This window comes from Bubalus kerabau, chromosome X (genome assembly GCF_029407905.1).
Source record: "Bubalus kerabau isolate K-KA32 ecotype Philippines breed swamp buffalo chromosome X, PCC_UOA_SB_1v2, whole genome shotgun sequence".
NCBI lineage: Eukaryota > Metazoa > Chordata > Mammalia > Artiodactyla > Bovidae > Bubalus > Bubalus kerabau.
In genome coordinates this window covers 127,659,023-127,684,526 of record NC_073647.1, presented here as the reverse complement: position 1 = coordinate 127,684,526, position 25,504 = coordinate 127,659,023, and the positions used below count along the sequence as shown (strand labels likewise).

Below are 25,504 nucleotides of genomic sequence, written 5' to 3'. Positions count from 1 at the left end.
TTTCCTTCATCTTAGGAATGGGTTGGTTGGCTTTAATAAAAAGCCCAGAATCTATTATCTCTTGATATATATGTGGGTGTGTAAATAAAAATAGAATAAATAAAAATCAATGATATATTAGCTCTGAGAAGATATACACACATATATATTTTGTTGCTGTTTAGTCTCTAAGTCATGTATGACTCCTTTGGTACCCCATGGACTGTAGCCCACCAGGCTCCTCTGTCCATGGGATTTCCCAGGCAAGAATGCTGGAGTGCGTTGCCATTTCCTTCTCCAGGGGATCTTTCTGACTCAGAGATCGAGGTCGAACCCACATTTCCTGCTTAGAGACGGATTCTCTACTACTGAGCCACCAGGGAACCACCCCCCCATATATATACATATATATATATATGTATATATATGTATATATATATGTGTATATATATATGTGTGTGTATATATGTGTGTGTATATATATGTATATATATGTATATATATGTATATATGTGTGTATATGTATATATATGTATATGTATATATATACACATATGTATATGTGTATATATATGTATATATATGTATATATGTGTATATATGTATATATATATGTATATATGTGTATATATATGTATATATATGTATATATGTATATATATGCATATGTATATGTATATGTATATGTGTATGTGTATATGTATATATATGTGTGTATATATATGTATATGTATATATATGTATATATGTGTGTATATGTATATATATGTATATATACACATATGTATATGTATATATGTATATATATGTATATATATGCATATATGTATATATATGTATATATGTATATATATGTGTGTATATATATACCAGGGAACCACCCCCCCATATATATACATATATATATATATATAAAACAACCAATAATGCAGTCATTAGCATTAAGAAATACCACAGTGAAGATTTTTTAAATTAAACGTTGCAATGAAAATAAATACCCTGAAATTTTGAGACAAATTACAAATACTCAACAAAATTTGCTTCTTTAACAGAGGTGTGCACACATTTGTTGAAGCTGCAAATTCAATGTTTGTTTTACAGATCTTTCCTACTATTCTTCCCTTCAGAGAAGTGAAAGCATTTGCCATTTTGAGTGTAAGGATTTTGTGTGTAGCAGGAAAAAATATACACCTTCATGGTGTGTTTCTATGCATAGTTATTTTTTCTGTGCATTATTGATAGAAAAGAATTCTAGACTTAGTATTTCAAAGAAATTCTATCTTCCCAGAGCTCATGCCTTATTGATTTTTATTTATTTGATTTTGTTTATATCCAGCTAAATATTTTTTAATAAAACAGGAGATACTGCCATCTTAAGGAAAATTGAGTTTTACACTTTTTCTTATTTTGGTGGAGAAATGATACATTTAAAATAGTGCCACCTGCAGTAGAAACTTTCAGCCATCACTGTTTCATGAACACTTAAACATGTACCTGAGGCTGACATGAATATTGAGACTTTGAGTATGAGCATTTGAGGTTGTAATGAGTATTGTTATTTATGTATATTGTCATATAATTTAAAGTATACAGGGACCATATAAGGAACTCTAAGTATTATTATATCTACGTTGCTAGGTGTAATATCTCTTGATGAAACGAAATAGATTTAGATAAGAAACTCTTTGATTTTTAGTCAATGAACAATTAAGCTAAGTTGGTAATATTAATCAAACTAATAAAACTGTTTTAAGAAAAGGATCATGGATGGAACTGAAATTCCTGCAAATCGATAAGTTGAAACCTAACCCCGCATGTGACCTGTATCTGAATACAGGGTGTTTAGGAAGTAATTAAGGTTAAATGAAGTCATAAGGATGTGACCCTAATCAGATTAGATTATGGCCCTACTAGTAAAGGAAGGAAAAGTTATCCCTCCCACTTTCCATCCCTCTCATCTTCTTCTTTCCTCCCCCTCATCCCTCATACTCTCCCTCCCTCTCCATTGTGTAAGAACACAGTAAGAAAGTGGCTTTCTGCAAGCCAGGGTGAGGGTCCTTACTAGACTGACACCTTGATCTTGAACTTCTTAGCCTCCAGAACTGTGAGAAACAAAATATTCTTGTTTAAGCCACCTACTCTATGGTATTTTGTCATGGTAGCCTAAGCTGATTTAATACAAAAATTAATATATATATAGACTGAACTGAGGCAAGTAAAAATGATATAAAATCTGAAGATGATTAAAATAGAATGGCTTGTATATTTATACAAAAGGATAATATATTAAGATATCCCATTTCCTTTGTTTTCATAAAACAAATCCATCACTGCTGAAGGTGCTTGGAAGATTTAAATATGGACAATTTTTTCTCAGGAAGGGAATATGTGACTTTGCCATTTTCTGTAATATGATATGTATACATATTCCCTTTACCACTAATGTTTCTAAATCTTTATTTCAAAAATAAATGCCTGCCCTACATTTTTTGCAGTGTTCTCTCATGTTTTTAAAACTAAGTATGATTTCTTAGTAATCGTTCATTTTGCTTTAATGATATTACTTAGTGCCAAATGAGTAGATAAACATACACTTTCAAATATGTATTTTCAGGGATAAATAGGTCTTTATATCCTCAGAAGAACCAGTCACTCCTTAATAATAATCAATTCAGGGCACTAATAGTCTTCTAATGTCATTTTTACTGTTTTAAATTGTAAGTGATTTATTCTACATTATTTATGTTAAATTTCAGAGAAGGCAATGGCACCCCACTCCAGTACTCTTGCCTGGAAAATCCCATGGATGGAGGAGCCTCGTAGGCTGCAGTCCATAGGGTCACTAGAGTCGGACACGACTGAGTGACTTCACTTTGACTTTTCACTTTCATGCATTGGAGAAGGAAATGGTAACCCACTCCAGTGTTCTTGCCTGGAGAATCTCAGGGACGGGGGAGCCAGGTGGGCTGCCGTCTATGGGGTCACACAGAGTGGGACATGACTGAAGCGACTTAGCAGCAGCAGCATGTTAAATTTACTCTTGCAAAGACCTTGTACAAATTCTTCAAGGCAAAGAAAAGGCCCAGGCAATAATTTATACTTGAAAAAGCAGACTCTTTCAAAATATGTTAAATATAAATTAGAAGGTTTTTAAAATAAATACTTTAGACTTTTTAAGATATCAATTGTACATAATTACTGACTCTTGCTTTACAATATATAAGGAAAGTGGGAAGTGACCAGTGTTTATGGTTTCAGACTGTCAACTAATAAGAATCATTATTTTCAGATTTTCATTTGAATCTAAAATTCACTTTCTCTCAGTGATAAGTAATTTGCAATTCGTAGCTTTAGGTCATAACCTTCAATCTACTTTCAGGGTGCAATATTAGAATTCTGCCTCTGCATGGCTAGTTCTCAAATGTGGGCAAGCATTTACATTTGTGTCTAAGATGAAGTGACAATTTTCTCATTGATGTTGTTATATTAAATAAAATTGGAAACCTGAGCTGTAAAAATATTAATAGACTCTTTTCTCCACATTGGTCTCAGTAAAGCTGTTTCTATGTAGAATGTATCAATTCCATTATACCTAAAAATAAGTAGGCATCTTAGTTTATAAAATTACCAGCCTTTCAGTCATCACAAGTAAATATATACAATGAAAAGAAGGGACAAGTTTAGAACAATGGAACTCTTTCAGAACTATCTGATGGACCAATAAAAATGTCTCTGAGTTTTATGTATTTTTTAATATGGTCTGGAATGTAGAGACTCACTAATTATTGTTTCTTAATAAGAATCACACATGGGAATGTATCTCTATGTATGTATATATGTCTGTCTGTCTGTATATATATATATATATATATATATATATATATCTGTATCCATGTATACATGTATCTATCTGTAGGAAGTAAATGATTTAGACTTTCTAACATATTAATCGCACATAATTACTGACTCTTGCTTTACAATATATAAGGAAACTGGGAAGTAGCCAGTGTTCATGATTTCAGCACACACCTTTGCTCCCAGCTCATTATAATGCAGTTTCAAAGCCGTTACTCTTTCATCAAGCTCTTTAGGGTTTTCCGTCTGCTTCTTCTGTACAATTTGACGTCCAGTTTTAATCACCATTTCCACTTCAGACTTCACTTCACTCAGACTTTTATACAAGTTCTAAGTTAAAACATAAAACAAAACAGAATAAGCAATAGTGTCTGATTCATACTATCATTAACAAAAAAAAGGTGAGTAGAGATCACCTGAATTGCTATTTTATGGTTTCAGTTTTAACAAAGTAGCATTTTGCAGCTGTGGTCAATATCTAGCTTTTGAAATTTCTATTGACTTAATTCCTCTAGTTTTAATTACATGTACATACACAGGCATGCATATTGTGCAGTTATTCTTACCAAAGTAAGGGTATATCATGCATATATTTAATTCTTCATCCCATGTTTACAAATATCATTTTTAAAAGCTATATGACTTCTATTTTACATTTTGTAATTATATAATTCTAGCTGTGACTTGGGAAAAATTCATTTACTCATTCCCCAGGTGTTTACTGAATGCCTATTTATACTAGACAGTATTTGAGTCACTAGAGAATCAGTGGTGGCCAAGCTAGACACTATTCTCACAGTGCTATGTTATAGTCGGGTTAAAATGTCTGAATTGCCAGATTGTAATTCTAACACATATTAAATCACATAAAAGGAGGGAATATAATCTTAAATGTTAATAAAATGATATAAATTTATTTTCTTAATGGAGCTGATCAATTAAATGTAGACTAATATAAAGTATTACCTAAAACTCATAAGTACATCACAACTCTAAAGAACACATATATTGGTTCACAACAGTATCCTGCTGTAACAAATCCTCATTAAACAAGTGTCATAGCTTTCTCTTGTAGTTACTTACCTTGGAAAGATATGTATGTTTGAATGTATGTGTGTGTGTACACATGCATATGTGTACACATGTATATGTATACAGGCATATGTAATAGTTTACATTATATATTGTCACATTAAGTTGTTCAATGGTGAGTCTGAACAACAAATACTTATTGGCCCTGAGAAATAAAATTGCTAGTAGGTATTACAAGTACTGTTATTTGGGAGTTAGAATAGAAATTAAGTTTGCTTTTTTTCCTTTTTAATTTAAAGTCAATGAAAACAAAGCATTTTGTGAACGCTGAGCAATTATCCTATTCATTAAGGCTACATACATAACTATTTTCACCTTAATTCTCCCTTTGGTGATCACTTCAAGTTGTTATTATTCCTTTATTAATACTTGTGAGTTCTTTCTGAGCTTTTCATTTTTTTTAATTAATTTACTTCTTTTAGAAAATATAAATATATCTGGGTATTTATAAACATTTAAATCATTAACCGTCACACTGGGATTCAATTCCTGAATTCTGGAATCCGAGATATTTCCAAATGACTATTCTAAATGTTAAAAAAAAAAACTTTAAATGTTAATGATTTACTTTTATGAAAATGAAAGTCGCTCAGTCATTTCCAACTCTTTGCAAACCCATGGACTACATATTACATGAAATTTTCTAGGCCAGAATACTGGAGTGGGTAGCCTTTCCTTTCTCCAGGGGATCTTCCCAACCCAGGTTTCCTGCATTGTAGGTGGATTCTTTAGCAGCTGAGCCACAGAACCGATAGCCATTTTCAACACTTCATTCAATAGAGAGAATATTTATCATTAAGAAAGGGAAATAAGTTTTTACATGTGTTTGTGTTCATGTTTTTAAGACTTTAACAGAACAAAAATCTTGAAAGCAAAGGCCATGATTGTGGTGTTGGAGAAGACTCTTGAGGGTCCCTTAGACTGCAAGGAGATCCAACCAGTCCATTCTGAAGGAGATCAGCCCTGGGATTTCCTTGGAAGGAATGATGCTAAAGCTGAAACTCCAGTACTTTGGCCACCTCATGTGAAGAGTTGACTCATTGGAAAAGACTCTGATGCTGGGAGGGATTGGGGGCAGGAGGAGAAGGGGACGACAGAGGATGAAATGGCTGGATGGCATCACCGACTCGATGGACGTGAGTCTGAGTGAACTCCGGGAGTTGGTGATGGACAGGGAGGCCTGGCGTGCTGCAATTCATGGGGTCGCAAAGAGTCGGACATGACTGAGCGACTGAACTGAGCATCTTAATAATGAAAAATACAAATGTTGTAAAGAAAATATATCCTTATGGAAGGATGACCTGAATTGGTCCTAACATTTAAACCAGAAGCAGAAACAGATGATAAAGAATCCACCTGCAATGCGGGAGACCTGAGTTTGATACCTAGGTTGGGAAGATTCCCTGGAGAAGGGGAAGCCTACCCACTTCAGTTTTCTTAGGCTTTCCTGGTGGTTCAGATGGTAAAGAATCCACCTGCAGTGGGGGAGACCTGGGTTTGATCCATGGGTTGGGAAGATCCCCTCGAGAAGGGAAAGGCTACTCAGTCCAGTATTCTTGCCTAAAGAATTTCATGGACAGAGGATCCTGGTGGGCTAAAGTCCATGGAGTCACAAAAGAGTCGGACACAACTGAGCAACTTTCACCTGAGAAATTAAGGTGACTTGTTTGGATCACCTGAGAAACAGATTGAGGAAACACTTTAATCTGTTTCCTCTGTACTGAGCTGAGTCAGGGCATAGTAATACCTGGCTGTAGGTAGTGTTTTGCTTTTTTTTTTTTTTCCCAGTTCATAATGACTAACAGAAAAGATTTATGAAGTACCATTAGAGACTTGTTCCTAGAAGAATGAACAGCTTGCCCTCTGTGGATATATTTAGCTATGATGATTATGTACTTAGGTCATTTTGCTTTCAATTTTTTGAAAAAATAAAAGATAACATGTACTCCCATGTATTCCCAATGTTACTTATCTAATATATATGCTGCTGCTGCTGCTGCTAAGTTGCCTCAGTCGTGTCTGATTCTGTGCGACCCCCCAAACGGCAGCCCACCAGGCTCCTCTGTCCCTGGAATTCTCCAGGCAAGAACACTGGAGTGGGTTGCCATTCCTCTAATATATATAACTATATTCAAAATTTCTTTTGGGGGTAAGAATATTTATAATAATGATGCCACTTTCATGCATTGGAGAAGGAAATGGCAACCCACTCCAGTGTTCTTGCCTGGAGAATCCCAGGGAAGGGGGAGCCAGGTGGGCTGCCGTCTCTGGGGTCGCAGAGAGTCGGACACGACTGAAGCGACTTAGCAGCAGCAGCAGCAAAATGTAGCTTTCCTTACTTAGCAATATTGCTGAATAAAAATTATTCCATAATTTTTCACAAATAAAATTTTTGTTTACAAAGAATATTTTCCCATTCATAATGATATGATGATGATGTACCTAAGGATTTCTTTTTCATTTATGTTATGGAATAGAAGCAGAAACAATACTTTAAGCACAAAGTGCTCAATAGATAAACTTTTTCCCTTTAATGTTAATAGCACTCAGTGTTTTCTATGTGGATTTCTACCTTGACATTTCCTAGTACACACAGATTTATATTAATACTTGTATTACTCTAGTAGATGACTTCATAATTCAGCTCTATGTTATCAGAGAAGTCATCTGGCTTGGTGAATTTTCAATAACTGCAATGAAGAACACTACTCGAAATCCTTATAGTGAAGATTTACACTACAGGATAATTATATCTTCCATACCTATTTATTCTGTCTTTGTTGTCTGGCAGAATTTCATTGCATATCCAGGCCTGACTCTAAATGGAAAGATACTAGGATTTGGAGTAAGCATGGCTGGCTTGGAATCTTGCTTTTGCTTTGCACTCGATGTTTGTCTTTAAATTCTCTCATTGAACCTGTGGCCCTGAGAATTAAGGGCTTCCCTGGCAGCTCAGCTGGTAAAGAATCCACCTGCAATGCAGGAAACCCCAGTTCAATCCCTGGGTCAGGAAGATACCCTGGAGAAAAGATAGGCTACCCACTCCAGTTTTCTTGGGCTTCCCCGGTGGCTCAGATGGTAAAGAATCTGCCTGCAATGCAGGAGACCTGGGTTTGATCCCTGGGTTGGGAAGATCCCCTGGAGAAGGGAAAGGCTACTCACTCTAGTATTCTTGCCTAGAGAATTCCATGGACAGAGAAGCCCGAGACAGACATGACTGAGCAACCTTCACCTGAGAATTAAAGATGACTTGTGTGGATTGCTTTGCTTCCTTGGCACTCATTTCTAGAATCATTTTTACTATTGCAGATACTTTCACTGTTGCTGTTTCCAGACCAGAAAATTCTTTTTCAGGATTTCCATTTTAAAATATTTTCAAAGTTCCATCAGAATTAAACAGAGATGATATTCTGCATAGTCCTTGGAAAATTATAGACTCAAAGAAGACATTTGCAGAAGAGACATTAAGCAGCTACTATTTCAATAATAGCTCTTGTCTCTCAATTCACTTGTGCAAATTTTTGTTCTTATACCAAATACTGTTCTCCTCATTCCAATAAGGAAGTCAAGGGGTAGCTGCATATTTGCCATCAGCAATACGTACCACACAATGATTTAACTGTGACTGTACTACTTCCTGTTCAACACTCTTTGTTTCCAGTGCGGGCAAATGCATCTTCACTTCATCTAAAATCATCTTACTTTCCTGTAGACGCTGCTCAAAATTGGCTGGCTTCTGGAACAATCGAAATTTCATGGAAACATCTTGCATTTTTTTCTGTAAAGACAGTGTAACAAAACATGGATTTTATTTTGCCTTCCGAACAATAACCAGCCATACTTTTGCTAATGTATTTTCCTTTATTCTGGAAGATACACCAGCATAGAAATAAAAACAAACTAAAGCAACACTTTTTCCATTTGTCCAGCCCAAAGAACACATGCATTTGGGAGAATTCAGCAATCATTCTTAATGTGATACTAAATAAAAGACAATTTATTAATCTATTTTATCCTTAAAATGTATAATTCAATATAGTATGTGTCATTTATTTATCATTTGTAGCTTTTAAATAATGCCCTTAACCTCAATTTGTTAGTAAGCAAGTTATCTAATGTAAACAATATTTTAATATCCAACTAAAACAAGGTCCTTAGTTAATGGAATAATATGTACCTGTGCCACTTCAATTTGGGATAGTACACGTTGAGCAGTTTCCTTTCCTTGGTAATGTTTCTTCATTTCTTCTAAACTGATCTCATGACTTGTCAAATCAGATTGGATTTTCTGTTGGGAGGATAGCATTATAAGTCAGTATGCTCTGCAAATTATTGCAAAGAACAAGTCACTTTCCAAGAAAATGAAATTCAGAAACTCTCTCAAAACATTTTTACAATGTAGCTAGCCCATTACAACATGACAATAAGCAGATTTTTTTTTTTACTTACCAAATACTATGAAAAATGAAATGACTTAGTTATCTTCTATTGGGATTATTAATAAAAATTAATTATCCTTTTGAATCAATGTTCACAAACAGCTATTTCAGATATAATTTTTAGTAGGAAGTATCTATTTTGAAGAAAAGCATGCTTTACTGAACATTTTTCTGTACTCCTGAAACACTGTAAATCAATTATACTTCAACAACAACAAAAGAAAAGCAAAGTTTAAAAAGAAAAAGTTAAAAGGTCATGGACTTGATAGAGAAGAACAGAAGGAGGGCTTGGAAGAGACGTGGTTATTGTCTAACTGGCCACAAAAGTCCTGGCTAAGGGATGAAAGAATACTATCACAGTCCCATGTCTTTAAAAAAAAAAAAAAAAAAGGTTGTTTTGCATATGACATACATTTTCACAATTTAAGAATCTATCATCTTGTCATAGTTTCTTGTAATTTTTGAATTATTTCCATAAGCAGGTGTCCATATCACATGTGTCAGATGGATCTTCCAGGGACTGAGGTAGGCTTCAGAGCAGATTACTGAAGGGGTGGGATGCTCTCCCAGGTAAAGCCTCAGACCATGATGCAGATTTGACAAGGTTTATGTTAATCCAGCGAGGAGCCCTGGAAAAGCCCCACATTGAAGGGAGATAGCCAAGTCCTACATTCATCTCATGCTCAGTCACTGGTTGGGGCTCTTCTAGAAAGAATGTGGTCTCAGCTCAAAAACTGGGTTGGATTCGGAAAGGGCTGGAGTTGGGGGCTGTGAGCTTCACTGAAGGTGATCTGAGCCGCCCACTTCTGTGATCACCACAAACACAGTTACTAACAGACACACTTAGGGAGCATATACTTACATCTAATATGTGAAAGTTACATTCTTTTACCTTTGAATTTACATTCAAATCTGACCAAAGACAAGATGATAGCCTTTATTAATTAAAAAAAAAAAAACAAAAAACAAACGCTAACTGTTGCAGCAATAAGTCATAATGAGAAAGTTGCATGTGGACAATATTCCTTAATAGTGATCTTTACTAAGAAATTCTAGGCTATATTTCAGTTAAATTTCAAACATCTAGGAAAGGGAAGCTAAATGTCTCTACTGCCTTGCTTTCTGATACATACTTAATAGCTTCCTACAGAGATTGATTTTTAGACTTTAAATAACCAAAAAAAAATTCTATGATTTTCTAAAATGAGAAAAGACATGTATGATTAAGTTGTATTTAAAAGAATGTCTGTATTTGACTTATACACTTCTGAGCCAGTTACAGGAGTGGGTCATATCCTGCAGTGTGCAGAGACAAAAATGACAAAATCATTCACTTCTTTCTATCAGATCCAGCAAAAATTAGCTACTGGTCAAATTATACTAATTTAAATGTAAGTCATAGGCAGATTATCATAAATAAGAGAAGAAAATGATTAACTTATACCACAGGACCCATAAAATTTTCACGCACAACAATTTGTATAATGCATATTAGCATAACCTAATTCACACCAATTGGAGTCAATTGCAGTACATATTACTGGAAAATAACACCAGTTTGCTTAGCAGTTACCAAAGAGAACTACAGCCCTGAAATGAGTAATAAGAATTATTCCAAGAAAATGGGTTAAGTGGTAGAGTTTTTCAGAATACAAGGTTATAAATGTACAGATACAGCTTGATATTAATCCTTAGCATATTGATCCTAACAATTATAAAGGTAAAGTAAGTACCAATTACTTATGTGATTAGAATTCTGGTTTAAAGTAGAGCAAAGACTCAAGCAAATCTCTATATATTTTTACTATATATAATATCTTCAGTGGTTGAAGTACGACATTCCATAAGAAATAGCAGTATGCACATATTCTCCAGGAACCAAAGAATTTGGGATTAGGGGTCCATATTAGTGCATCACTGGGGGCATCAGATGCTTTAGGGTGTTTATGGTCTTGACTTCTTAGGTGGAAAATGCTCACCCCTTCAGAATGGTGGGTCACTAACAACCATGTCTCTGTCACATAACTGGTCACCCCCAAGACATGTAATTATAGCATGAGGAATGCTTATGCCCAGTTAGGTCCATCAGGTTCTCTCTCAGAACTGACAGAAGAAAGTCTGGTCAAGCTCTGTGGGTGCATGGAACTTTCTTACGTATGAAACCGGGCTTATGAAGTCCCTAGTTTGCACTGTTAGTTTAGGAAGAGCAAAGGCCCATGACCAGAGAGAGAAAAAAAGAGACACATAAACAAATATACTGATGGCTTTCAAACATAGGCTGAAGTAGACAGCAACTGCCAAAGATGGCTGCAACAAGAGTGCCAATACCATATGCTCCTCTTACCATTCCCCCATTAAGAGGCAGAGTTTATTTCTTCACCTCTTTAAATCTAGGTTAGCCCTATGACAGCCTTGACTGGTAAAACAAAGCAAAAGTAATGATTTGCCATTTATGGGAAAAGCTCTTAACTGGGCTAGCAAATTTCGCTTCTCCACTTTTGGAACACTCAATTCTTAGGAACCTGTGGGTTCCCTCTTGGAACCCATCTGACATGCTCTGAAAAGTCTAAGCCACACAGAGAGGCTGTGGAGAAGTGTTTCCATAAAGAGTCCCAGGAGAGCTTTCACCTCACAGGGAGCATCATCTTCTAGACATGAGGGAGCCATATTGGATGTTCAGTCCATTTGAGCTTACAAGTCACCATGGTACCCGCCCATAAATAAAAACAATCACATGAGAGATTCCAAGAGAAACCATCCAGGTGACCCTTCTCAATTCACAAACCATTAGAGAAACTGATGATTTGCTGTTACAAGTGACCAAAACACAGGCTATAATCCTTTCCTGAGTAAAAACTTTATGCTCACTCTTGATTTCCATGAGGCATTTCTATGTCCTTATGACCATCTCCCCTCCCTCATTTTTGTTTTTGCTTTAGTTAATTCAATGTTGCTACTTGTACTTAACTGTTGTAAAGAGTATACTGGATATGCAAGGAGATGAGAGCTTTAAAAACAAAACCATTTTTGAATGAGGGAAGATGAGGTGTGGACAGGGCACTAAACCACATGAAGAGTTAGCAGAACTGAAATAATACATAGAGAGTTAATGCTCATCCCGAAATATAACTAGAAATACAGGTGGGAATGAGGTATTAAATAACCTCATATAATAAAAAAAAATTGTAGTATTTTTAATCTGAAGTTAAAGTTTAAATTTTAAAAGTGATCAGAATCACAGATAATAGTTTTACTGCTACTACTTACTCTAATTAATAAAGCAATTCATAATGAGATAATGCTTCCATAAACTCTGTAATCCTTTGATATGAATTTGTGTTTTGTTATTCACCATATAGAGCTACATATGTGTGTGTATCTTTCTTTTCAAAGCAGCAGCATGCTCCTATACAAACAGCCTTTATTTTAGTGCACTCAACCATTAGAGGGAAGTAGAAAGGGAGGGCCAGGAGACTACCATGGAGAAGAGAGAAATTTAAGGGATGGGAGAAAAAGGGAAACACTGAAGAAAGATAAGCAACAGTCTAACAGAAGGAGAAAAGGGACAACCAGGAAAGAGAGAAGTTGCCACTGAAATTAAGTATGTGAGAGATTTAAGAATGAGTGAGAGGTGGACAATGTCAATTTTGAAATAGATCAAATAAGAATAAGTGCTATTAATAATAAGGGCATATTAGCTGGTCAATGAGCACTGTAGATGGGACAGAGTCAGTGGATGGTGAAAGTAGAAATCAAATTTTCAAGGGCTGGAGTCTGATTAAGGACAAGGAAAAGCCCTTATAAAAACATTTGAAATCAGTTTTGAAGACTTCTCTCCACATGAAATGTAGGACAGTAGAATTGAATGTGTGTTAAGGCCATGCAAAAGGAGCCACTGGATGAAGCTTAAAGAAAAAAAAAATGCATGAACTTAATGTATTACAAAAAACCCTGGAGGAAATGAGAGAAAATGGAGTGAAGGGCAAAAAATCTATAATCAATGGAAAATATTGACAGGTAGAGGAGTGCCACTTTTTCAGAAGCCAAAGGTAACACCTAAAGATGATTCTGGATGTGGAGAAGTGCAAAGTGCAATGCTTCCTACTTGATGCTCTCTGGGAATCAGCATAGATAAAGCTGGGTTTAAATCTCAGGGTTCTGATTTGCCACCTGGTCAACACAACACACTTTTGAGCCTCCTTTGAGGGAGAGGAGCTGGTCATAAGAACACAGTAATGCCTCATGGAAATCAAGGTGAGCATAAACTTTTCTCATCTCTAAACGTACGGTCATAATGACAAGCCAGCAATGAAGCACGGCCATAATCGGTAGGCAGAGTATATGGGAAAATTCTTACATCTGCAGTAGATAACTCTATTGGTTTTGGTAATAAGATTAGAGGCAGTTGTATAAGTAAATCCCTGCTCAAGTTGTCTGCACAAATATCTGTTCATGACTTTTCCGTGCCATTATATATCATTTATTTATGAACACAAGCCCCTTGATATCTTCTGAGGATGAGAGGGTTGGTGAGAAATCAAAAAGAAAGTAAATAGTCAGTATGGAAATCACGAAAGGATAATGATAAGGTGAAAATTAAAAAGATATTCAGAGAGAACAGAGGGTTCAAATTCTATAACTCTAACAGGATCTGTCCACATGTTTTTAATTCATTAATCCATTTGGCACATAAGGTGTATATAGCAAAGGAAATAAAGAAATATACACATAATTCCATCAGCCTTTTATACTAGAGGGGTGAGAGAAGAGTCCTGAAGGAAAAACCATCATTATCATCATTGCCAAAGTAGACATGTGTGTGACCTTATGTCTGAACAGTTCACAAACATTCATTTGATCACCTAATCAAATGAAGGTAAGTATTTACATCCTCAACTACAATTACATATGAGGGCAAAAATGTTGACTTATCCAAGGTAAAGTAGCAAATTCAACTGCCCTTTAAACAACTGCACTGCCTCTTAAATTATGATTTAAAAATAAAAATATTCTTCAAATAGACATTTATCAGAAAAAACATTTAATCTTATCTATACAGTTGTACTGTTTAGCTTATCAATTCAAGAAGAAAATTCTTCATCTACTATCTTATTCCACAGAGTGAGAACAAAACAATTGACCCTATTCGTAAAGAATTACTGGGGAAACAGAATGTAAACATATGAGTGAATTACAAAGTAGAAATATGTGCAATATAATAGCAAAATCTCAAATTATGACATAAAGGACAAGACACATATATATTTCTACTATAGAATCTGATAAAAATTTCAAGAAATTGGCATATTTAAGTTCCATATGGCTGATAAGTTTCTTAGAGGGGTGCATGCATGCTCTGTCACTAAGCTGGGTCTGACTCTTTGCGACCCCATGAATTATAGCCCGCCAGGCTCCTCTGTCCATGGGACTTCCCTGGCAAGAATACTGGAGGAGACTGTCATTTCCTTCTCCAATTTAGAGGGGTAGATAAGATAATAAGAAAACAGGATCCCATTCCAAGTTTGGGAACCATGCTAGCAAAGACTGAGTTTGGAAGGTGCAGAGTGTATATACTTAGTTTCACAGAAGAACTGGATGTGGGTAGAGTAAAAATTACTACTTACAGGAGGAATTAATGTAAAGTTATTGAACCTTAAGTTTCAGGGATGGTCAGTTCAGTTCAGTTCAGTCGCTAAGTCGTGTCCGACTCTTTGCGACCTCATGAACCTCAGCAAACCAGGCCTTCCTATCCATCACCAACACCCGGAGTTTACCCAAACTCATGTCCATTGAGTCAGTGATGATATCCAACCATCTCATCCTCTGTTGTCCCCTTCTTTTCCTGCCCTCAATCTTTCCTAGCATCAGGGTCTTTTCAAATGAGTCAATTTTTTGCATCAGTGGCCAAATATTGGAGTTTCAGCTTCAACATCAGTCCTTCCAATGAACACCCAGGACTGATCTCCTTTAGGATGGACTGGTTGGATCACATTGTAGTCCAAGGGACTCTCAAGAGTCTTCTCCAACACCACAGTTCAAAAGCATCAGTTCTTCAGTGCTCAGCTTTCTTTATGGTCCAACTCTCACATCCATACTTGACTACTGGAAAAACCATACCCTGGACTAGACGGACCTTTGTAGACAAAGTAATGTCTCTGCTTTTTAATATGCTGTCTAGGTTGGTCATAACTTTCCTTTCAAGGAGTAAGCGTCTTTTAATTTCATGGCTGCAAACACCATCTGCAGTGATTTTGGAGCCCCAAAACATAAAGTCACCCACTGTTTCAATTGTTTCCCCATCTATTTCCCATGAAGTAATGGGACCAGATGCCATGATCTTAGTTTTCTGAATGTTGAGCTTTAAGCCAACTTTTTCACTCTCCTCTTTCACTTTCATCAACAGGCTCTTTAGTTCTTCACATTCTGCCATAAGAGTGATGTCATCTGCATATCTGAGGTTATTGATATTTCTCCCAGCAATCTTGATTCCAGCTTGTGTTTCTTCCAGTCCAGCGTTTCTCTTGATGTACTCTGCATACAAGTTAAATAAGCAGGGTGAAAATATACAGCCTTGACGTACTCCTTTTCCTATTTGGAACCAGTCTGTTGTTCCATGTCCAGTTCTAACTGTTGTTTCCTGACTTGTATACAGGTTTCTCAAGAGGCAGGTCAGGTGGTCTGGTATTCCTGTCTCTTTCAGAATTTTCCACAGTTTATTGTGATCCACACAGTTAAAGGCTTTGGCATAGTCAATAAAGCAGAAATAGATGTTTTTCTGGAACTCTCTTGACTTTTTGATGATCCAGCGGATGTTGGCAATTTGATCTCTTATTCCTCTGCCTTTTTGAAAACCAGCTTGAACATCTGGAAGTTCATGGTTCACATAGTGCTGAAGCCTGGCTTGGAGAATTTTGAGCATTATTTTACTAGAGTGTGAGATGAGTGCAATTGTGTGGTAGTTTGAGCATTCTTTGTGATTGCCTTTCTTTGGGATTGGAATGAAAATTTACCTTTTCCAGTCCTGTGGCCACTGCTGAGTTTTCCAAATTTGCTGGCATATTGAGTGCAGCAATTTCACAGCATCATCTTTCAGGATTTGAACGAGCTCCACTGGAATGCCATCACCTCTACTAGCTTTGTTCGTAGTGATGCTTCCTAGGGCCCACTTGGCTTCCCATTCCAGGATGTCTGGCTGTAGGTGAATGATCACACCATCATGATTATCTGGGTCATGAAGATCTTTTTTGTACAGTTCTTCTGTGTAGTCTTGCCACGTCTTCCTAATATCTTCTGCTTCTGTTAGGTCTATACCATTTCTGTCCTATATTGAGCCCATCTTTGCATGAAATGTTCTCTTGGTATCTCTAATTTTCTTGAAGATATCTCTAATCTTTTCCATTCTGTCGTTTTCCTCTATGTCTTTGCATTGATTGCTGAGGAAGGCTTTCTTATCTCTCCTTGCTATTCTTTGGAACTCTGCATTCAGATGTTATATCTTTCCTTTTCTCCTTTGCTTTTTGCTTCTATTCTTTTTACAGCTATTTGTAAGGCCTCCTCAGACAGCCATTTTACTTTTTTGCATTTCTTTTCCATGGGGATGGTCTTGATCCCTGTCTCCTGTACAATATCAAGAACCTCTGTCCATAATTCATCAGGCACTCTATCATATCTAGTCCCTTAAATCTATTTCTCACTTCCACTGTATAATCATAATGGATTTGATTTAGGTCATACCTGAATGGTCTAGTGGTTTTCCCCACTTTCTTCAATTTAAGTCTGAATTTGGCAATACAGAGTTCATGATCTGAGCCACAGTCAGCTCCCAGTCTTGTTTTTGCTGACTGTATAGAGCTCTCCATCTTTGGCTGCAAAGAACATAAGCAATCTAATTTCTTTGTTGGCCATCTGCCAATGTCCATGTGTAAAGTCTTCTCTTGTGTTGTTGGAAGAGGGTGTTTGCTATGACCAGTGCGTTCTCTTGGCAAAACTCTATTAGCCTTTGCCCTGATTCTTTCTGTACTCCAAGGCCAAATTTGCCTGTTATTGCAGGTGTTTCTTGACTTCCTACTTTTGCATTCCAGTCCCCTATAATGAAAAGGACATCTTTTTTAGATGTCAGTTCTAGAAGGTCATGTATGTCTTCATAGAACCGTTCAACTTCAGCTTCTTCAGCGTTACTGGTTGGGGCATAGACTTGGATTACCATGTGATATTGAATGGTTTACCTTGTAAACGAACAGAGATCATTCTGTCATTTTGGAGACTGCATCCAAGTACGGCATTTCAAACTATTTTGTTGACTATGATGGCTACTCCATTTCTTCTGAGGGATTCCTGCCCACAGTAGTAGATATAATGGTCATCTGAGTTAAATTCACCCATTCCAGCTCATTTTAGTTCGCTGATTCCTAGAATGTTGACATTCACTCTTGCCATGTCCTGTTTGACCACTTCCAATTTGCCTTGATTCATGGACCTGACATTCCAGGTTCCTATGCAATATTGCTCTTTACAGCATCAAACTTTGATTCTATCACCAGTCACATCCACAACTGGGATCATCACTTGCCAAAAATAATAAAATTATTCTCTAACAAAATTTGATTTTCTTTTATAAAGTTTTTTTTCCGCCTTAAAGACTGCCTCCTCAAAGCTGCCTCCAGTAGCATGGCATTACAAAAAAAAAAAAGCCAAAATAGTTTTAGTGATCACTGAAACATAGGTCTTCTGATGATAAACTTCACATTTTTCCAAGCAATCCATAATGTTTTTATGATTTAAAAACAATGAGGACAAAAATGACTTATAAACAAATGATCAAAAACTTAACTTTTATCTGTCAAATGGGGATGTGAAGGACCATGTAACTTGTGAAAAAAAAATCCACAAATTTTTAAGTTTCAATGCAAAGAATTACATGGACTTTGAAATGTTCATATTTATATCAACATAGACTACTGAGTGGATGAATTTCTGTACTCTTAGAAAGGTCAACATTACTAAAACCATTAAAACTGAAAAAAAAAAATGATGGCTGAATGTCATATAAAACTGAGATTTTATGATAATTTATAGGCAGAATTCCTAGAAAAATTCTCATATCTTTAGTGTTATTCCAATAGGATTAGAGATCAAAATTTCTTCATCAATTAAGTATTATACATGATAGGAGCACAGTGATTAAATATATTTTATAAACTAAGGATAATAATACTACAGAACTTTTCAGAATATTTTATATATTAATATGTGTTAATAGCCAAGAGGAATATAATTCTTTGTTCAAAATATTCTTCTGATTTTTTGGCAAAATATATCACACAAGTAAATTTGAGAAATCCTACTCATGTACTTAGTGAGTGTAAACATATACTCATGTACTAAATATACTCTCATGCACTTAATGTGTTTATTTAGAGATGACAATTTATTTCATTAATAAAATTATAAGATAAAAATGGATATATATCTCTAATTGATCTATTTTGGGAAGGTTGTAGTCATGAGCCATACTTATATTTAGCTAGCACCTTTAAAAATTAATTCCACAATTCTTACCTTCAACTGATATTTAATTTTTAGTTTGTACTTAGGATATCTTTTACCACCTTCTTTATTTAACATCATCTGATTATTATTCTGAAACTGTATAATTTAAAAATGCTTTACCACTTTAGGGTAGGCTTATTGTGAAATAGACAAGTGATTTGTTTAAATAACTATTATGGAAACTTCTATGCAAAGTGGACAATCTCCCATTTACAAATTACTTTTTAAGAAGATGGATCATTTTTTTCTGATATTATAATCAGACAATAAAAAAATAACATTAAAAAAACCTTTTGTAATATAGAAGAAAATATCAGGAAATGACAATTTCATCCAGAGGATAATGATTTCCAAAGTTAGCTACCAGATTTCTAAGATCTGCTAAAGGTCTAAAGACTGTACTATCTCAGTTCCATGTTTACTTAAAATACACATCTATCAGGGTATGGATGGTAAGTGTTTGAAGAAAATAACTGATCATGTGAAACTCTCATCTTAGCCTTATATTAAATCAGTAATTTCCAAAAGAAATAAAATGAAAGGAAGTAGCCAATGCATGATGCTGATTTGGAACCCCCATGTATTCTCTAAAAGGAACTCTCAACTTAATACTTCTCAGGATCACTAGATGCTTTTCATAAAAAAAGTGAAATAATATAAAGCAAATTAAATAATCATAGCATTACAAAAATAAGACATTTGATAATACAGAAATTATGTTCACAATTAGCACTATATATTGAAAACAAGAAACAACAATGGAAATGAAAATAGCCATTTTTCCATTAAAGATGGTAAAGGGCAAATTATAAAACTAAAAATCAAACATTATGACATTTCCAATATAGCATTTTACAACTAACTGAGCAGAGAACAGGGCTTTTTATCATGATTTACCTCATCAGACCATTCTCATATATCAAATTAATGACAGAAAATGGCGAGCAAAATTAAGCTGTAACTATTTACTGGAATAAAGGAAACTTTATGTCAGATAATTGTTCAAGCTTTTTTCACATCAGATAAAGAAAATGACTCCAAAGAAAATATTTCAGAAATAAAAATATTAGATGTCATGTTAAGACTACAAATGGGGGAAATTTAATACTTAGATGAGTAATTTTTAAACAAACAGCAATTTTGATATGGCATCCTCAAGATGGTGAAATGGTCATATACAACACATACTCACAAAATTAAAGAAATATAATATACTAAAGGATCTTGGATAGTTTGTAGTTTTAAAATGTGGGACATGGAAAAAAATGTAATTTTTCACATCTTCTGCAACTCTTGCTTGTGATTATTTCCCACAATATTAAACATGTCAAAATAACAATAATAGCCATTTTATACTGGGGAGTAATCAGTTCTATATAGTAATACACATAGGCAGCATTTCAGTGGCAGAACAGATTTAAAATTCACTGCATTGTTTATCATTATATCTATATTGCTGGGTAAAAAGAAAGGAAAATGTGTGTTACGGTTATGTGGAGTTTAATATCAGAGCCCAAATATCTGTAATCACAGTCCATTTTATTGTTCTGTGATTAAATCATTTCATTATTACATTATTCCTGGATGAATTTCCCTATATGGGTTTATGCTGTCTAGTTCATAAATCGGTGAAGAAGGCTGTAAAGTTAGACTGTTTTGAGTCATCTGGCAATCAAATGTGCCTATATACACTATAAAAGTCTTTTTTATTCCATAATGAAATCATACGCTTAATCTGATAGACCAAAATTTGCATTTAGGTCTCTATTTTTTAAGCAATGACTTTGAGAATTTTGGAATGTTTTCATTTAAACAGAGTCAAATATATTTTAAGTGAGTGAGAAGATTTAGCTTCAATAAATACAGGAAGACCTCAATTATGATTTATTTTGATGTGCAGCTAATTCAATCATCTATAATTAACAGCTTTCTTTAGTGAAAAGAAGATTCCCTCTTTTCTGTTTATTGATACTAAGTTTTAACCATATTTTAACTGGGATGGAAAAAGAGATGGAAGGAAGATATCTGTTCTGTAGATATCTGGACTACCCAAAAGTCCTAGCTTGATGAGCGAAATATCGGAGCACTTTTCTATGCTGACTATAAGGTCCTCTCCTTTGGTAGTCATTTATTTTTTCCCTGTGGTTCTCTGGTGGCTCAGAGGTTAAAGCATCTGCCTGGAATGCGGGAGACCCGGGTTCGATCCCTGGGTTGGGAAGATCCCCTGGAGAAGGAAATGGCAACCCACTCTAGTACTCTTGCTTGGAGAATCCCATGGAGAGAGGAGCCTGGTAGGCTACAGTCCATGGGGTCATAAAGAGTGGGACATGACTGAGCGACTTCACTCATGAACATAAATCTACTATGTGAGATATGAGGCTGCAGAAGATGGAATCAGGAGTCTGCAGGACAAAAAAACTGAACAATTTAGCAATCACAGTCACTGCTAACAACCCCAACGCTTCTTGTGGTAATTTAAGTAAAGGGGTCACATTCTCCTCTATAAAACATGTATCTTCAACACATCATGATGTGGATCATTTCAACAGGTACTCATGTTAGATTGTTCTTACATATTGGAGATTCAAACTATGAGATTACTATTAAAGGGAAAAATACAGATTAAAGAACCTGTGTAATCTTAATAAGTACACAGCATTTAATTGGCTATTTAGACATAGTTATCACAGCTCCTACAATGATTTAGAGAAACCAACTGGCACATTAACATATGTGGAATTAGAAAAAAAAAAGATGACTAAGCTAAGTTCCTCTTCCTCTTAAAATATCCATAAGGAAAATTCTATTTGTCTAAATTAATTCATTCATGCAGGAGTTCTCAGCTATATTGTCTGCCTTCACTTATTTCCCATAAGATTAAAAAAACAAGCAAGATAGAAGTCACCAATGTCTGATTTCCACCCCATCTTCCTCCCAGTGAAATCTTGACTCAGCCATAGGTGAGAATGTTTGTCAAACAGTGTTGAGAAATGTGATGTGGGGGGCGGGAAATACTGGGACTAGTTAGCCATTTCCAAAGTTCTCAACCTTAGATACCTGTTAGGATAACTTGGGGTGGGGGGGTAGTTTCTGAAAATTCTGATGACTGAGTCCACCTAGAGATTCTGACTTGATTGGCCTGCCATGCAAAGCTAAGGACTTGGATTTCTGCTTCCAGACCTTAGGTGATAAAACTAAATCTCTGTTTTACCAATTTCTTCAGTAAAATTAAGGAGTAAACAACTCTATTCATGCCATGTGCTTCTCTGCAGTAATCCAATTTGATCACTATAATCTGTATAGTTGTTTTAAAGAAACACTCATGGGGTTTTTGTATTTTAATCATACTATTTTTTAAATATATCTTCAAATTTTTGATTTATGTATTCAGATAATCAATTTCTGTATCAAGAAGAGCTTTCCCCATTTGCCTTATAGTATTTGAATTAATAAGATGTCATCTTAATTTTATACTTGAATAAAAGCCTCTCTTTATACAGGCTGGCATTTTGATGCTGCAGTCATTTGATTTAAGAATGTGGTTTTCTTAAGAATTATTTTTTTAAAATAAAACACTCCAGTCAATGTTGGCCCTAGCAGGATGTGGTTTTACTTTCTAAAAGGTTAAACTTTACTCCTGAGGCTCATGGCACTAAATAAAAAGGTAAAATATTTTTAATCTGGTTTAGAATCAGAAGGCCCAGTTTGCTCATCATGACAGATAACTGGTCAATGAATATGCAGAGGCAGTGGGAAGCTCCTTTATGCTCAAGAAAGTGACTTGATCTACATTTACTTTTATATAAAATAAGAGTATATCTGTCAAAATATTATACACATTGTGCCCATTCCCTTAATCCTGATTTTATTTTTAATACCTGAGAATCTCAAACGCTCTTAAAGGGCCGAAAAAGGAAGACTCTTTTTACAGATTAAAATTTAGTAGTAAAACTACCAGCGCGCCACACGGTGGAGTCAAACATCCACAAATCCATGTGGCCAATATGTGACAGGAAAACTGAGCAGATATAAGATGACCAAATATGGCAATGCCATTCGTCTTGTCCTGCTTTTCAGTGATGTATTAAAGTACTCAGTTTCTGAAAAGGGAAAGCTAACCCCATTAATCTTTTAATTAGCAATGAAATTTTATGCCAATTTATAGAAACACATTGGGTGTGAATTTTCATTTATACAAAGCCTTAAATGCAGCCTCATTATATAAGCTTAGAAAAAATGTCATTTCGGTGGTATTCTTAGAAAGTTCTTTGTCTGACACACTGCGCTTAAGTTCTCACTTCAGAGACAATCCCTTTATTCTCTAGTTGTTTCTTCCAGGGGAGATTCATATTGAGCTTCAGGAAAGGCAATCCCTGAAGTAAATCTGAGTAGTTGCTAACTCTGTCCTGGAAAACAATTCACTTTGATGTCATCTTAAAATAAAAGCTTGGAGGGACTTCCCTGGCAGTCCAGGGGTTAAGATTCCACACTTCCAGTACAGGAGGCACGGGTTTGATCCCTAGTCAGGGAACTAAGATCCCACATGTGGCCTGGTGTGGCAAAAATAAATAAATAAATAAACAAAAAGAATTTTGGAAAAGTGTTTCCATTGCTTTTGGGTGTCATGCAGTTTATAATATATTACCATTTAGGGAATTCAAAGTTAAGATCATCTTGAAAATGCAGGTGCAAACAGAAATGTAGGGAAAATAGATTTGAATTTGTTAGTATTCCAAAATCTCCGTTTTCAAGTAGATTTGAAATTTCCTAATCTGTGTGCTGTTATCAACAGTATGTTGAACTGTTATTAATAATCTTTTATCATAGTTTTTGAGAAAGTAAAACAAAAATCTTTATGTTATTAAACTAGCATGTTATATTCATGTTTATGGAATCATGTATTCATAAGCAAATAAACAAACTTTCAGGGTCAACAAACGTTTCAAGTAAACAATATTTTTTTTTCTGAAAGTTCCCAATTTTTACCTCAGACACTAAGAACTTTTGCCAATCTCAAATTTGCTGCTTATAGTTTAATTCTACCAGCTTGAAAAAGGAACTGCATTTATTTTATAGTATAACTGATTTTAATATTTATACCATTCAAATTTTTCCTTAATTACATTCAAAAAGGTATGAGACATCTTTAATCAAACATTCTTCCAAATTCATGTCACTAAATTAAACAAAATAAGCAGTTCTACTCTGCCTTTAGTTTATAATCATGTAGTTCTTTTCAATTCAGTAAAAATTTCCCATTCCTATCATGCATTTTTCTAAAGCTTGCCTAAAAAAGTGTGTATGTGGCTCAAATTGAAAGAGTCTTCAAAATGGACAATGCTGGAGAATTTGACGAAACTAGGTAAGTTTGAAGAAGTGTATATACCAGGGAGGTTACATACGGCCTTCTTGGAAAACTATCATGAGGATTTTATCATCAAAAACTTCCCCAACTTCACTTTCTTCACCTCTTGTTATAATAGTCAATGAGGAATCCCACCACTCTAGACTTTTTCAGCCCATCCAAACTACTTGTACTCTATCCCATGCACTCAAAGACTTTTCTCCATCAAAACTTATACAATATGGTAAAGTAACCCATGCTATTATGTTCAATGATGCTTTGAACATTTAACTGTGATTTAATGCACTGTAATGGCATCATAACCATAATTTATAAATCTAGTATTTCATAAACCCAAATTTATTTTAAAGTGGAAACATTCATGTATCTCCACCAATTAGTGGGGAGAGGGCCTTGGGGATGGACAGATAACCTTCTAATGCTCCTCACATTATAATGTATCAGTCTGAGTTATCCCTGTGTATTGGGTTCCTAAAATATATATATATGATATGAAAATTAGCCATGTAACCTTAGTATCAGAAAACTCTAAAGACATTTATATAAATAATACTTATGATATTTTACAAACAAGCAAATGTTATTTAAAAATAGAAATACAGCATTACTGTCCAAGTTGAAAATTAATATGAATATACCCTAAATTTACTCAGTATAAATTTGACTTAGATTTATTTTCATTACTATTTTAATTCTGATTCTAGAAAAATTAGTTTAATACATTTCATAATTCAGATTGAATAGTGCTGAATATATCATGTGAGTATGAGTATAGAGAATATTAGCATTAGTAATAAAATGTAAATTTATATCTCTAATTCCTTGTTATTAACTACTTATAACACATTAAATGTATAATATAGGTTATATGAATTCTGATTCCAGGATAATAAAGGTGAGTTGATAAGAAAATATTTGCGGCTGCATTTTTAATAGCACCACCAAAAATATTTTCTTTATAATTTACATTCCTATTACATTTCCTATTCCTATTACATTTCCCTCCAGCTAAAGTATAGATCAAAAATAGTAATAAATAGCAGACTTCAGTGTGATACTGCCCCAGTCTTTTAAGTGTCTATTTCAAGTTCCTCCATTACATACATTCGAAAATAAATCTTAGAGTACTAATCTAGAGCTCTTTCCCCCCTTATCTCCAAACAGTCAAATCCATTGATCAAATAACACTCTGTGCAACTAGATGAATAAATTTTAAGTTAAAATT

At 34.9% G+C, this 25,504-nt stretch overlaps 1 protein-coding gene across 5 annotated transcripts in view; it reads right to left on the bottom strand.

Annotated features, from left to right (window-relative positions):
- The window catches only part of DMD (dystrophin), a 2,389,494-nt gene that overhangs the window by 1,359,304 nt on the left and 1,004,686 nt on the right, over positions 1-25,504 (bottom strand). For all 5 annotated transcript variants that reach the window (XM_055564496.1, XM_055564495.1, XM_055564498.1 and 2 more), the window contains 3 exons: positions 9,104-9,214; positions 8,531-8,704; positions 4,009-4,164 (listed from right to left, as the gene is read on the bottom strand). In XM_055564496.1, the coding sequence (XP_055420471.1) occupies positions 4,009-4,164; positions 8,531-8,704; positions 9,104-9,214 (441 nt within the window). The remainder of the gene's footprint in view (positions 1-4,008; positions 4,165-8,530; positions 8,705-9,103; positions 9,215-25,504) is intronic.